Genomic DNA, 15,784 nt, shown 5'->3' with positions numbered 1-15,784 from the left:
CAATATTTAGGTGTTTAAACTCATTTCTAAATATACTGTACATTCGTTTTTGTAGTATTTGCTATAGAGTATGAGGGGGAGAAAGAAGTAACGAAGTACAAATACTTTGCTACTGTACTTAAGTCGATTTTTCAGAGGACTGATTACTTTCACTCCCTAACTGGGTTCAATTCAGCACAACTAGACTGCATGTGTCCAGTGATTTTTCTTCTTCTCTGTACCAGTTCTGTGCAGGTTGTTAACAAAAGAGGAAAACTATCCTATTTTGTGTGCCTAGAACTTTTTTTCGTTTTGCCGAGTTATCATATGGGTCATCGTGTATCGTTGAAGTTAAAATTTCATTTTTACTTTTGTACTCAAGCACATTTCAGAGCCTGTACTTTCTTACTTTTACTTGAGTAAAGGAGTTGAATCAGCACTTCTACTTTTACCAGAGTATTTTTTTTACACTAGTATCTGTACTTCTACTTAAGTAAAGAATGTGAGTACTTTTGCCACTGAAAAAGAGTCATTTAATAAAATCATATATTCAATAATTTAAATCACGAAACCATAGATGGTGAAAATTAATAAATACACATAATTATGTTTTGAAGCAAATTAATCAAATGAACACTCAACCAACTTCCACGAGGGACATTGCAGGCCAGGATACCTGGTGGTGGTGGTGGGCTGGAAACCACTGGACAGAAGAAAGTGACAGCTTGATTTACTCCAGTCCAGACGGTGGCGCTAACGCACTTCTAACCGACATGTTAAGAACGCGGAAGGAGTGAGTGTTCACGGCGCCACTCACGAAGAGTTCACCCGTGGGACCAGAGTCTGTGTGTAAGGTCCCACTTGTTGGTGTGAGACATGTCGGGCAGCAGAGTGATGCGAGCCATCCGAGTGAGTGAGTTTGGAGCTCCGTCAGTTCTCAGCCTGTGTTCCCAGGTGGCTGTCCCACAGCCTGGACTCAGACAGGTGAGACTCCCAGCTGATCCCAGTTGATCCCAGTTGATCGCCAGGACCAGTCAGTATACACTCCTGCAGTCACATCACGACACCAGTACAGTGAAGCTGCTGAAGGCCACGTCATAGTGTCAGTAGCACCTTTCAAACACCAGAGAGTGTCTCTTGTCTTTACAGTTGCATCACCTGACTTTACTGTTAAGTTTGGTCTCTTTTTGCCTGGTGGGAATAATCTCAGCTAACAGGCAGCGGCACACAGGTTCAACTTCAGCCCTGCTCATGGGACTGGCTGCATGGCCGGACTGACTCCCGAGGGGCCCCTCTGGACCCACAGCACAGGGGTCACTTTAGTTAGTTCCATAGGCGCTGTGAAACCAGTATGTGTGATGGAGCTGGAAGTCAACTTGCAGAAAATTAGAAATGCTTCTCATGTGAACTTCGGCTTCATGGTAGTTTTCACATTGTTCTTGGATAACAAACAGTTTCCAGTCAGTACATTATTAAAGACAAAGTTTGTCACGTGTATTAATAATGACCGTTTTTATTTGTTGTGTTGTTTGTAAGTTGCAGCCTCGCAGTTCTCCTATGACGGAACAACACAAACTTGTTAAGGTTTTACTGTGTGTTCATCACATGACAATCACAGCAGCTTGATAAAGAACAAAAATGTTTAATATAAAGATTTTGAAACAGTTTAGATGTTAAAACCAGAGGATGATGAGTCAACGTGGCTGATGGTTTCCTTTAGTGCCACACATTTCTAACCACGTATGTAGTATGAACCTTTGAACTGTTGATCCAGCCTTGTCCGTATGAATAAACGTCATAATGCCTTAATACAGTCAGTATTTTAGCCAATAAAATAGTAAATAAATAATAAGACAACACAGTGTGTTTATGAATATGACAATAGTAAATAAAACTTATTCTAATTGAAAGCTGTGCTGTTACAGTTGAGATTGGACACCTCTAGGACTCTTATTTGGTCTGTTGTGCTTGGCCTTGGTTTTTGATGTCTTATATGACCATAAAACCTCAGCATGTTTATTTGTCTGTTTTGAAATGGAACATGTTGATTTTGAACTGACCGGCCTCTGGCTCTTCCATGATGTGTCTCTGCTGTAGGTGTTGATCCGTGTCCAGGCCTGTGGCGTGAACCCTGTGGAAACTTACATCCGTGCTGGGACTTACAGCAAGAAACCCACCCTGCCGTACACACCGGGCACCGATGCAGCTGGAGTGGTGGAAACAGCCGGTGAAGGAGTCGTTGCATTTAAGGTCTGAATGAAAAACACTGCACATTAAAACAGAATTATTGGTGGATACAGTTTAAATTTATGAGATATCATTTAGTAAAAAATACATGTCCATTAAAAGCATGTATGTCAGTACATATACAATTGCATATCATCCATTTGCTGGTTGTAAGCACTAGATACCAATACAAAAACATCTATTGGAAGCATTCACCCTGTTTGATTAACACCAATAAAAGCTGCTGTTATTACACATTGTGTGTGTGTGTGTGTGTGTGTGTGTGTGTGTGTGTGTGTGTGTGTGTGTGTGTGTGTGTGTGTGTGTGTGTGTGTGTGTGTGTGTGTGTGTGTGTGTGTGTGTGTGTGTGTGTGTGTGTGTGTGTGTTGGCAGGCAGGAGATCGAGTCTTCACCACAGCCACCGTGTCTGGAGCTTATGCAGAGTTCACTGTAGCAGCTGACGACTGTGTCCACAAGCTGCCTGATGCTTTAGAGTTCACACAGGGAGCAGCCATAGGGATTCCTTACTTCACTGCCTACAGAGCTCTGATTCACAAGTAAGACCATGTCACTGTTCGAGGCTGCAGCTGCACCGTGGTGGTGAACGAACAGATGCATATGAGGCTTCACAGGCCAAGAGCCTTTTTTCCCTCTGAATAATGTATGCACAATTTACAATGTATAAGATTGTTCTGCAAATTGTTGTTCATAGGCTCACGAAAAACAATATGCTGTTAGTAAAAACTGCTCCTAAAATGCTCACAATATAAAGAAAATAAAAGTCATCACAGGCTCACACACACACGGCCCAGTGTCATTGAAGTGTTGCTGCTGTATCTTCACATTATATCATTGTCAATCCCAGTGTCAAGCTAAACAGATGCTTAAATGATATGAGAGCAGTTTGATTGCACAGAACATTTTCTGTATTGACTTTAACTTCTTTCCTCCACTAACACCATCAGGACAATTAATCAATAAAGATTAAAGCAGTGTCAGTTACATTTGGTACCCATAGATGTAATCATGGTACTATTAACAGCTGCAATGAACCTTGTAGTAATGGCAATAAAAAGTAGAGCTTCGGGAAAACAACAACCTAGAGAATAGTACTTTATCTTATTTAAATATTTGAACATCTTATTTTTAATCTATTTCCATTCCTCTTCAAAGTAATGGGAATGTTGCCTTGTCATGTGACTCTTGTGAGTGGGGAAGTCAGCATGAATTAAGAGAGAGAAGAGCACATTGATCTGTTCAGGTTTTTTTATACAGAAAATACAGAGTGATGTTTATTGATATGACAGAATGTGTTTTATTCTGCTATGTGGTGTGTTACAGAGCCCATTCTAAGGCTGGAGAGACCGTCCTCATCCATGGAGCCAGTGGAGGGGTGAGAGTTTATTTTTTATTTTTCTATTTACTTAAAACAGTTTAAATTGTTTCTACATCCTAATTCTCTCTCTTTGTGTGTGTGTGTGCGTGCATGTGTGGGCATGTGTGTAGGTGGGTGTGGCCGCGTGTCAGTTGTCCCGTGCTCTGGGTCTCAGGGTGTTGGGGACAGCAGGGACACCAGAGGGAATGAAGCTGGTCCTCAACAATGGAGCTCACATGGCCTTTAATCACAGAGAACAGGGCTACACAGATAAAATCATGGTAAACACACAAGTACACAAACACCAGGAAGAAAACTCCTTTTACACAATGAAGCATTTGAGTCATCGATATCTTCAGCTCACAGCATCACATGTTTGTTTTTTTTCACTTCACATTTCCCGACAGGTTCTTTTTAAGTGATGTTTGGATTGAATACCTCTGGCAGTGATCATGCCATGTGTCAGGATCCTGTAGAATGATGACTCTGATTGGTCAGTTGTTGTGATGGTGAATCAACCTGGTGAGAAGTGAATCAGCTTCATAACACTGAAACCCCTTGTTCCAGGAAGCCACAGGCGGCAGAGGCGTAGATGTGATAGTGGAGATGCTGTCAAATGTCAACCTGAGCAAAGACCTCCAGATGTTGGCCTACGGAGGACGTGTCACGGTCAGTAGCTGTACAATCTGTAGTTCTACCACAGCCAACATCTGGTTCAGTTCCTTCTCAACTTAATAAAAGGTACCACCAGACATCACACAGGGGTTTAGGGTCCAAAGATTGAACACACCTGTCTTCATCTATCAGCTCCACAAACTATATTTTCAGGAATATTCAGGAAGTAGTCATCACACAAATGCTCTGCAGTTACTTTTTCTCAAATGTCACATAACGTGAATGAGGAGGCAGTGTTTTAGGTAAAATATTGCAATAATGAAGTGATCATGGTGGGAATTCATCACCATCTTCAGTTATAACAACATAAACTGTATTTAAACCACATTTTCTGAACATACTTAAAATGTACAAGCAGAAATTTGAAGTGAAAGGGACAAGTCCTTAATTATTAGCTCTACCTCTCAGACTCATCTCTCACAGACATGGTAAACCTATTTTTTGTTTTAGCACGACTTTCCAAGGATGTCATTATCTCCATCTCCATGTTAGTGCAGTGTAAGTCTGTTTTTTGATGGACCAGGTCCTAAAAGTAGTGGACAAAGTAAGATGTCTGGGTCACATCATTAGGGAGGATTTCTGTGAAGATGACGAAGAGGGTTAGGGTTAGGGTTAGACGAAGTGCAGCGTCACTGCTGTAAACTGTATGTACAGTAACATGTTGGCTCGCATGTTGCCTGTGTACAGATGATGTTAGGATAACACTTCTTGGAGCCTACTGTGTTCTCCACTTTACACGGCACACTTGAGGTGCAGCTGGAGTCCTGCAACAGTAATAAAGCATCAGGTGGCAAACAGTGATGCATTCAGAATTTTGCTGAAACGTCCATGATGGACAAGTGCAAGCCACATGCTTTATGTCTAAATTTATGCATCAATTAACTGATTCTAAAAAGTTGATTATAAGGGCCTTAACTGAGACTACACTACTTATCTTGTTTTATGAAACGCTGGAACAAATGTCTTTGTTTACTCTCTGTGGATTTGTAAAGCGTGATGATTGTATTTCTATATTTTTGTTCAGTATTTTGTCATTTAAAAAAAATGTTAATACTGATATGGACCGATGACTGAAGTATAGCTAAACCAATAAATCCACATGTGAATCATAGACGAGATGCTCTTTATAAGTGCAGAACTTGCTGGGGTACATTGTAATCAGTAGCTGCTAATGGATAATTCATTATTTGTGAATAGTGCCAATAGACTTGCAGTTAACTCACTGATCCCATGGCACCAGTATACTTCCTGTTTAAATCACCCAGACTTTGAAAAACCCTGGTTGACATCAATGTTGACTTGTCTGTCACTTATCAAGATGAATGAGAAGTGACCAAGTGACCAACAGGTTCACCACTAATGCTCAAATACACATCAGCCTCACTATCATAGACAGTATATACAAATGTATGTAGACTGCAGGTACAGAAACTGAAGCCAAAAAGAAGTCCGTTCTATAGAAGTCTATGAGAAAACAACTCTACTAAACATTTTCCAAAGGAGCTTATGGTCTCAATCTCTAGATTCAAGTCTTCTTCGACACAGCGTGATGCTCATTTTATAAATGATGGTCCCATTTAGAGTAAAATAGACAACAAAGCACAGTATGCATTGGGGCCTGCATACAGTAGGATTGATAGGTAATTCCATCCAATGGGTGCTAGGTGACAGTTGTAGGTGGGTGTGCAGTGTCTCAAGCTCTTAATCAGGCTCCACCCCACTCTTCCAATTATGCTTACTTTTAAGCTGTGTCTCAATTCGGGAGCTGCATTCTTCTGAAGCTGCATTTGAAGGCCGATTACTAGATACTAGACTGTCCCGATTTGAAAGCTCCTCCAAATGCGGCTGACAAATGCTTCTTTCCAACTCCAAGCAGCAGATCCCATGATTCATTGTGCTTCTGTGACAAACGGAGGTAATGGGGGCAGCAAGCGAGGCGAAACCGCAGAAGAATTTATTTTTAAATGTTGGTACTCAACCGAACACCTAATGGTACAAATGTTTTTTTTAAAAAAACATCTTTTCAACATTTAAATGAACCAAAGAACTTTTTTCAGTTCAGCAGCTCTGTTGCTAGGCGACAGCTGTAAGGGCAGGAAAAGCTGGGGATGCAATATGAAGACCAGACCGTCTCATGTCAGATTAGCCAACACAGCTAATGAAGGATGTAGACTGCTGATGTCCGCTGCGTAGATCGGGTCCCCCGAAGGTTGCGGCCCCTGAATTGAGACACAGCTTTAGTCATAGATTTGGTTTTAGTTCCCAAAACCAAACCTATTCTTGACTCCATGTAACACACAATGTCTTTTTCTGTTTATTTAGCCAGCTAATGACCTGATGTTTGGTAGTAGCATCACAGTAGTATCACAGCAGTAGTAACACTCCTTCATCTCTCTCACCTTTGCTCTCCTCAGGTTATTGGCTCCAGGGGCCCCATAGAGATCAACCCCAGAGACACCATGGCTAAAGAGAGCAGCATCATGGGAGTGGCTCTTTTCTTTGCTACACCGGTACGAAAATCACACTTGATGGTTTGATTTGGTCAGATTTTTTTCAGTTTCTGTTTTTTTTTTAAGGCTTCACACACTGTATGTGTCTGAGATTAATGGCAGATGTTCTATCCATGAGCCAACACAATTAAGTGAAATGCTGTTTACAGTTTGGATGGGTTACATTTACCTTCTTACCCCCAGCAAATCAGAAAATTCTGTTGTCCCCTCACATCTTGGCTGAAGCTAAAATCTGCAGAATTTGACCAAAATCACATTATAACATAACCACAAATAATGGACAGCAAACAGCTTTTGACATGGAGGCAAGAAAAGCTGATCCTGCTACAATGCTCTGTTTAAAAAAAATATTTTCTACATATCTCTTCCCTCGCTCCTCCTCCCTCTTCCGTTCTCAGGAGGAGATGAAAGAGTGCGCAGCGTATCTCTACGCAGGAATGGAAGCTGGTTGGCTGCGTCCAGTGGTCGGTTCCCAGTATCCACTCGACAAAGCTGCCCAGGCCCACCATGACATCATCGAGTCCCCCGGGGCAGCTGGGAAGATAGTCTTGACCATGTGATGCCATGATACCACAGGTCAAAGGTCATTACGTAGGGTTCGGGCTGTTGAAAAAGTAGAGACTACAACAACAATTAAATATGAATAAAAAGAACTATCTGTATTTTTTCACAAATTTTAATAAATCATGCTCACAAGTGATGATGTGATAGTCACTGTTGTATTCCTTCCATGGTAACATTAGTGCACATTTGCTGCAGTGGGTTAAGCACAGGTACAAATGGTGAAAAGTGGTGCTCGTAGTTATCAACATAGAGCATTATCATGTGGACCTGCGGCTGGATCCCTTTGGCTTTACAGAGTTTTATAGTGAGTTCCAGCTCATTATTCAGCTCGTCTGGTCAACAGCTTCACTGTCACCAACCTCATACATTTTATTTCACCAGGATCTCGCCAGTGCCAGTTGAGAACCGAACGTTACATAGTCCACACTCCTTATCAGTGTGGACTAATCTAATGAACCAATTTGCTGTTTGCCGACCGCAAAACCTCCAAAGGAACCAATGTTTTACCATGATTAACCGTAATCATTAAATAATACACGTTTTTCTACTGTACAGCTTCTAATTTGATCATCAGTCGCCAAAAGTCAGTCGCCTTTTCAAGCTGACTCGTACAAGCCTGTGAGATGTGAAATGAGAGTAAGGAATTAGACAGCTGATATAAAATTGTAAGAATTACTGACACAAAGGTTAATGCCCTCGTCCCATTAACAAGTCTAATATTGTCCACAGTTGCTCACTCAGTCATTTACAGGCCAACATCCCAAAGACACTTGAGAAGATGGGAGCTATGTATATGTACAATATCCTCACCTTACAAGCAAAGTTAATGAAAAACCTTTTCCCAATTAAATACCTAATAAAAATACTTACATTTTTGTGACAGTTCCATCAAAACTATTGATATTAAGGGGAAATAATTAGAATAAAAGAGCTAAATTCAAGGTTAATTTAGTAGAAAGTGAGTCAGAGCTGACATCTGTTCCTCTCAGGTGACAGTCGGCTCTACTGAGCATGCTCCATACACAGCCAGGTAACCTTAGCTACACACACTCGTATACACAGTAGCTGCTATACCACTGAAGCAACCAGTCAGTGATGAAGCAGTGAGTTTAAATCCCCTGACAACAGACATCCCACAGAGCTACAGTTAATTCATATGGATTAATATGTGAGTGGAGTGTACCATGTCCTCAGCAGGGGTGGTCATTTGGGTTCTGATCAACAGGTAAGCAGTTTATAGTGGTTTTTAAATGGTATTGGACTCAGCCATTATTTGTGTATTTTAGGAGGATGTGTTTGAATGACTAAAATTAGGCAACTGATATAAAGAAAACCTATGACATTTAAAAAACAATCTGTCACAAGTTTAGTGATCCCTGGTGTATGTAGACATACTTAGAGAGAAGTTGTTCCTCAACTACGGTTACCATGGAAACCATGGCTGTGTATGGGTGTGCACACTGCTGGGACTCAGAGCAACGTTTTTCATTGCATTGAATGCACTGTTCCGAATGCACATGACTGATAATAGAGTTAAAGTTATTGTTAATCAGCTGTATTGTTATCTCCTACTGAAATAATAGAATTTTCTCATCACAAGCTAGTATGGAGGGAGAATTATTCTACAGCTAACTTTCCTTTTTCCACTTGAGTCTTTGTTGATTTGATGCATTATTCAAAACAAACATACAATAAAAGGAAAACAAAACATAAGCAAAAAATCAAACAGGGAAAAACAAACAAATAGAGAGGGTTTACATTTGAACATTTTACAGTTTCTAGTGTAATTCGCCCTAATCAGGATTTTATCCAATCTTTTCTATAGATAATAGTGTTATGATAGAGCTGATGTCTCTAAACCTTATCATTTGTTCCCCGTTTTCTGGTAAATGCATCTTCTGTCACTCTTGAACAATAAGTCATAATTTCCATCACATATATTTCCTGTACTATATCTAACCATTGTCCATGTCTGGGTTTGTTCCTATCAAGCCAGTATCAGGCTTCTTGCGGTGGCCTGTCTTCCAGCTGTGAGTAGAATTTTGACCAGATACTTAATCTTCCTCCAGAACCATCACTATCATTTATAGGCAGCTAGTGAACAGTGTGTTTATCAGAGCTTTTTGTCTGGGAGAGATGATTATGATTTTATATTGAGGGTTGATGGGAACATTGAGATTCAACCGTAAACTCACGGATGGATAACTGAACAGGCAGACGAGGCAAGACACCTGGTTATCACTTGCAAAAAAAACACAAACACACAGTACAATAAAAAGATGCACAATGACCACTGACACTATTATTATTATTATTGAATATTCACATTAAATCAAATAAAGTGTGACGTTTTGGTTAGTGGTGCTATCTGTACTAGGTTCACACAAAATACACCCTACTTCCCTTTGAGGTGAAACTGCAAACATGTCAGTATATAACACTGTCATAGTCTGTCGTGGAAAACTTCTGCAGTTGCTCATGTTCACTAATCAGCCACACTAATCTGTTAATAATATGAAACCGTGCTGTTGTTTGGTAACTCATAATATTTCATCAGAGGGGAGGGCACACTACAGAGAAGTCTATCGGATGAAGAGCTTGAGCAGACACATCGGCGTCATGGCTGTCATCCATCAGTGTCCTCTGTGGATGACCTGAGTCTCCTCTGATGATACCACACACACATATATATATTCTCTCTCTTCACTTAATTCATTTAACTTGTTTTAATGTCCCAGTAGATGACGATGGTGATAATGATGAAGCTCTGCTGGGTTACAGCCCAATGGAAGAGATGCTACCTTATCACCATGTTACCTGTTCTCTGACACAATATCACCTGTAAGTATAATACTTTTCATTATCAGTATAATTTAATCATTGAAATTTATTCCAATGCAGTTATTGCAAGTCGATTGTCACACTGACTATTAATAAAGTAATAACGTCTCCAACCCACCAACATTAGGTGTTCTGCGGATGTTGCTGCTGTCAGTAATCAGAGCCCCGCATGTGTCCCATCATGCTTTGCTTCCTCCGTGGTTTGGAGGATACCATCATTGGCCACAGACTGGCTCATAGGTAACACACATTCTGTGCGTGCACAGTCCATAACTAAAAGATTCAATTCAATTCAATTTTATTTGTATAGTCAAGACCTTAAAAATTAAATGATGTTTCATGTGTTTACATAAATACAAATGCACATGCATACACACACAGACACAAATGTGTTCTCAGGTGGAAGAAAACCTGGGATGACACAGGTATAATAACTCAACAGTATGATGAGATTGTACTGAGCAGTAAGACAGTAGTTATTTCCTCATACCATCTTATTTCACCAGTTTATTTCAACATTCTTACATTTGCTTCATAATTGTAAAATAAATTAAAACGAGATCTCATCCCTGCTGCCTCTCAGAGCCTCATAACAATCATAGGATGGTATGTGATCGGGGTTACAACTGCAGCTGGCCATCTGTGTCTCCTGCAACCAGGACATCGCAGTGTGATGTCACGGCCGTACACTCGAGACCTGGCCATCGCTGCAGTTATCTGCTTTATTGGTGAGAATGATACACAACACAATGAAAGTAGGTTTAGCTGTGTCACTTCATCAGGAAACATTGTTTCATAAAGAAACACAGTTTCGTGAATGCAGACTTGAACAACGAACACGCGGTCTCGTAAATGAATGTGTTTATTCTGGCTCCATATACCTTATATTCTTGCTTGACACCAAAACCACAGTTTGTTCCATCTAACATTTTGTCATATTAGTTGCATTAAGATTAGTTATGCCACCTTTACATTATGTCACATTTCTCTAAAATTAAAATGACGGCCTGTTAACTTCAAAAGTAGTCGAAGCCAAATTAGTTTGTGTCGATGGGAAAGACGGATGTGCGGTGGCTAACTGCAAAAAAAACATGTGCTACGTTAATTGCACTTTGTACCTTGTGTAAAAAAACACCAAGTGGAAGTGGAGTCAGATCGTCTCTGCACCGTGGTTCTCATTTCCTAACTCCTTACAGCTTCTACTTCTGATGTTTCCTTGACCCTGTCACGTATTCCATCAGGGTCAAGGAATAGTGGTTAGGAAAGGAGATTATTTGGACTTTTCGAACGCAGCCCCTGTCATTTCACTTTCAAATTTCAGGTTAAGTGGAATTATATGTTTGGACTCAGTTTACGTTATCCATTAGTTAGAATTTTTCATTCTCAAACTCATATCCTCCCAAAGATTAACACTGCCTAGGTTTTTTAATTGTGAAAATTGCATTCATCATGTACTCTAATTCTTTGTAATCAATTTGTTTCTTAAATGAATTGAATTTGAAGCTAAATGATTTTTTTAATGAATGATTTGTCTGAATATGGTCTCAATTAATTTGTAATGTGAAAAATTAAATAAAATTGTGGAGATAAATTTGGATACCTATTAGAGACACTGCAATTAAAACCTGTCCTCTCCTTCTGTGCTTCAGGTGGAGTTGGCTTGACTCTGCTGGTAGTCCTGATTTACTATCAAGTGTCTCGCAAGAAGAAACTGAAAGAAAGTAAAAGACAGAAGGAGGAAGAGGAGGGAAGCACCTCAGGGATCAGCAACCATGTCAACCACGTGGATGTTAGTGAGAAGAGGAGGGATGTGTTCATGCAAAGCAGTAGCGGTCAAACATTGGACAGGAACGCCATGATGTTAGAAAACCATGGTGGCCAATTTTGGTCCGAAGGGGACGAAGATGGAAGCCATGTTAGGTGCCTGGACTGCACCAAAGGACAGAGGGGTGTGTGGCCAAATCAGATGAGATGGAACAACGGGATAAACAGAGAGGTGGAGGCAGAGGAGGAAAGAGAGAAGAGGAGAATGAGGGCGATGATGACAGAGGAGGAGAGGAGAAAGCTTGGGACTCAGCAGGGAATCCTGGGCAGGGACGTTCCTAACAAGCCTCTTTCTCTTGGCAACTCCAACTCTCTCTCTCATCCATGGAGAGAAACGTTCCACGAGAGGCCTGAGACCCTGACAGCTTATAAAACAGACAGAAACATGGACATCCACAGGACTGGGGTGGAAAGTAGGAGTAATGGAAATGAGGCTTTACACTGCGAGAGCTGTCACAGGACCTACAGACCACCAGAGCACACGATGAGACCGGGTAGGATTCACAGCAGCATGAGAGACTCTGCTCTATTTGATGGCCTCCCTCCACAACACAGATTGATGGACCAGTTTGACATGATGAAAAATACAGATTTCAGAAGAGAATCAAGACATGTAATGTTTGATCTGGAGCAAGGTGAAGACAGGAGGGAGAAGAGGGGGAGGACCTCCAGAGACAAAGAGAAAGGAAGAAAAAGGAGACAGAAAGTTAAAAACCAATCCCCTGGAAAACTGAAGGTTAAACTAAACTTGAGCCCTCTACGAAAAAGCAAAGTCCATCCAAAGAGGAAAAATGAGCAAGGCCACTTGGACAAGAGCAGCTCCAAGAAAAGTAACGAGAAAAGACAGGATGGAAAAGAAAAAGAAGGAGAAGAAGGGAAATCAAAGTCGGGCAGGAAAACAAAAGGGAGCCGCGAGAAAGGGAAGAAATCCACCAAGAGTACAGGCTTGTCTGAGGAGAATACAAACCCTGCCCACCCCCAACCTGCTGATAGCACCAGTACTGCCGACCAGTCAGCCTCTGCTGGTACCATTGGACAGGGTCAAAACTTGCAGGGTGGGAGTATTCAGTATCAAGAAGCTGGATTGCTTCTGAGAAATGCTCAGCTTTCCACCCAGCACCCCTTTTCCCTATCTGCTGCTGATGGGAATCGTACTGCCAACCTTTCACTACTGGGCTCAGCTGACTCACACCTGACTGGCAGCAGCCTCTCTGTTCAAGGAGGGAATATTCTACTGAACACCATGGCCCCAGGATCTAATGCCCCGTTCCCCAATGGACAAGCTAATTCTGCTGCTCCAATCCTTGGGCCAAGCTCAGCTTCCAGTGGCGTAAACAGGTTTAACAGGCAAACTGGGGTCGGCCTCATGTCTCCAGCTACTGCTCTTCTGGCTAACTCTGTTCATGCTAACACTTTGCAAGCAAGTGTCTTACAATCCATTCCTCTTCAGAACTCCCAAGCTGGAGGACTTTCCACAAACATAATAACAAATCCAGTTATACATCCTGTGCCCAAACAGGCTCCATCTCCGAGCCAGCTGCCTCCAGACAGTTCTCCTCTTGTAGCTGGACTACAGAACGATCCAGCCCAGGGACCAGGCCCTCAGACTGTGGAAGGACAACATCAACTGCCCCTGGAAACTCAAGCAGCCCAGTCCAAGGAGAGGCTCCCTGTCCAGGCTCAGGCAGCTCCAGGTACAGATGGTTTGACTGGGGTAACCCCTCAGGCACCGGGATCAGTGACCCCTGTGGAGCGTTTGTCAGACAATATTGGTCAGACAGGGACTGAGCATGTACCTGGTGGGTCAACAGACAAATTGTTAGCTGGGGGTGTCTGGAGACAGCACGGAGGCAGCTAATGTGTCTGTATCAGGTGTCTGTGTGCCTGGTTTATCTACACAGAGTGGATCCTCTACAGGCACTGATGGAGCTGCTGCACTGCTGCAGCAGGAGTATGTGTCAGAGGAGGGAGGCTCCTCCCCGAGGAGGAAGCTGAGGCTGGTGCTTCCTGAGAAGACATCCAGCCGACCCCCCACTGCACTGGAGAGGAAAATACGCTAACATCTCACACCATGTTACAAATGAGTTGGGTAGATATATTCAATTCAGAAAATATCCAGAGCTGTTCACTCCGAATTAAAAAAAATCTTCAATGCTCCCTGCAGGATAATTGCCCGACAGCAAACAGGTCAATGTCTCTGCTGCATTGGGAGCCCTGGTCTCTGAGCGTTAAATGAGTGCTAAGGGAAGCGGAGACAAGAAGAAGTTAAATATAATAACTGGTCAGTTGTGGCCACAGTCTCTGGGCTCAGGTTCAGACGCGGGTTCAGGAGGAAGTCTAGACAGGCCTGCAGGCTGAGCAGGAGATCCACCTGGCGTTACTGACGATCTGACCGAGACCAACCAGTCGTATACTGCAGAGGTTGCTGACTGCTGAATGCAGCTCTGATGTGCAGGTGAGTTCGAAACTGTGACATCACACTCAGTCAGTCCTACACGCGGACACATACATGGACCAGACATGGACATACAACACACAGGGGGACGACCGGGGAGAGAGACAAAAGGAAAGGGCAGGCAGCAGGTGGGTCCAACAATGAGAAACTTCAGTTTTAGATTTCTGTTTAAATCTGTGTGAAGATGAGCAATTGTCAGTACAGTGTACAGAAAGACACTATATTTTATGGATTGTTTTAACAAAGGTCAGACAAAGCACGTCTACATGTCAAGTTAAATATCATAAAGTCTTACTGAAGGGGGGATTCAGACAATCTGGGACATTGGGTAATGTGGGACACCTAAGCTTCAGTCTGTTTATTTCCTATTGCATGACAAGGTCAATGATATAGGATTCTGAAAAGTCGATTAATGTTAAGGATATAAACCTGTCATAAATTAGACAATGTTCCTAATTGTTACCAAATTATGTTTATGGTGCATTCAAGCAATAAAATACCGTAGAATTGTTTTAAACTGTTTTTAGTTGTCCCACTTTAACAAAAAGGATCAAACAGGATCGATAATGTGGGACACCATGCATTGGGTAATCTGGGACAGTCAATCAAGTTCTCTGAATGAGGGAAATATGCATTTAGGGACTGAAGTAAAAAAGAATGATAAACTAAACAGATGTAACATATGGTCTGCAGTTGTCAGGAGTTAATGGCAAATCCAGTCTGTCCCTGTCTGTTTAAACTGATCTGGTCTGGTTAGTTAACTAGCACATAATCAGTTTGCTCTCTAAAGAACAGAGATGATCCAAAAAGCACAGAAGAAGTCCTGTGGTCTGCAGCCACTGGTTTCACCAAACATGTGGAGACGGTAATGGGTGATCGGTGATGATGATGGTCTCTAGCCCCAATAGAAAGAATAATCTGTTTTTGTTATTGTGGATGGCTGTTGAGTGATTTTATTTTTTATGTGACACACCTTTAATAGAATGTTTTAAATTAATATTAAGTTTGGTAATATTGAGCTTTGCATGCATTAAGCAAGGTGATTAAAGCTTTTTTAAAGCATAATGCAAGTGTCCCAGATTACCAAGTGTCCCAGATTACCAAGTGTCCCAGATTATCAAATTCAGGCAGAATTTTCTTTTTGGCCCAAAGAACTTAAAGATTACAGAAAGGTATAATATGTTGATCTAATATGTAAAATAGATATTGGAATAAGTCGTAGAAGTCAAAATTGCTAAAATGTCCCAGATTACCCAAATTCACCCCCTACATGTTGTTGACTATTGCCCTGATACTATGTTCTTGAAGTGATTTTGTATACTACAAGAAAATTTT

The 15,784-nt window shown here is 41.6% G+C and overlaps 2 protein-coding genes across 2 annotated transcripts; both read left to right on the top strand.

Annotated features, from left to right (window-relative positions):
• The first annotated feature begins 751 nt into the window (after positions 1–751).
• On the top strand, positions 752–7,465 carry cryz (crystallin, zeta (quinone reductase)). Its single transcript, XM_035169573.2, has 8 exons — positions 752–963; positions 2,077–2,229; positions 2,599–2,762; positions 3,547–3,598; positions 3,712–3,861; positions 4,148–4,249; positions 6,670–6,765; positions 7,164–7,465. Exons 1-8 carry the CDS (start codon positions 856–858, stop codon positions 7,323–7,325), a joined length of 987 nt encoding a protein of 328 aa, XP_035025464.1. The 5' UTR covers positions 752–855; the 3' UTR covers positions 7,326–7,465.
• Positions 7,466–7,572: 107 nt separating this feature from the next.
• On the top strand, positions 7,573–14,658 carry LOC118117374. The gene is made up of 4 exons (XM_035169561.2): positions 7,573–10,170; positions 10,298–10,410; positions 10,754–10,898; positions 11,820–14,658. Exons 3-4 carry the CDS (start codon positions 10,844–10,846, stop codon positions 13,850–13,852), a joined length of 2,088 nt encoding a protein of 695 aa, XP_035025452.2. The 5' UTR covers positions 7,573–10,170; positions 10,298–10,410; positions 10,754–10,843; the 3' UTR covers positions 13,853–14,658.
• The last annotated feature ends 1,126 nt before the right edge of the window (positions 14,659–15,784 follow it).

This window comes from Hippoglossus stenolepis, chromosome 11, assembly GCF_022539355.2.
Source record: "Hippoglossus stenolepis isolate QCI-W04-F060 chromosome 11, HSTE1.2, whole genome shotgun sequence".
Classification (NCBI taxonomy): Eukaryota; Metazoa; Chordata; class Actinopteri; order Pleuronectiformes; family Pleuronectidae; genus Hippoglossus; species Hippoglossus stenolepis.
The sequence above is the reverse complement of the archived record's forward strand: the minus strand, read 5'-3'. Positions and strand labels throughout refer to the sequence as shown.

Excerpts from the sequence above, each read along its gene's own strand:
- cryz (XM_035169573.2), top strand. The coding sequence starts at position 856 with ATGTCGGGCAGCAGAGTGATGCGAGCCATCCGAGTGAGTGAGTTTGGA. Across the intron at positions 2,230-2,598 it reads AAGGAGTCGTTGCATTTAAG|GCAGGAGATCGAGTCTTCAC; the intron begins GTCTGAATGAAA and ends GTGTGTTGGCAG. Across the intron at positions 6,766-7,163 it reads CTCTTTTCTTTGCTACACCG|GAGGAGATGAAAGAGTGCGC; the intron begins GTACGAAAATCA and ends TTCCGTTCTCAG.
- LOC118117374 (XM_035169561.2), top strand. The coding sequence starts at position 10,844 with ATGTCACGGCCGTACACTCGAGACCTGGCCATCGCTGCAGTTATCTGC. Across the intron at positions 10,899-11,819 it reads TGCAGTTATCTGCTTTATTG|GTGGAGTTGGCTTGACTCTG; the intron begins GTGAGAATGATA and ends TCTGTGCTTCAG.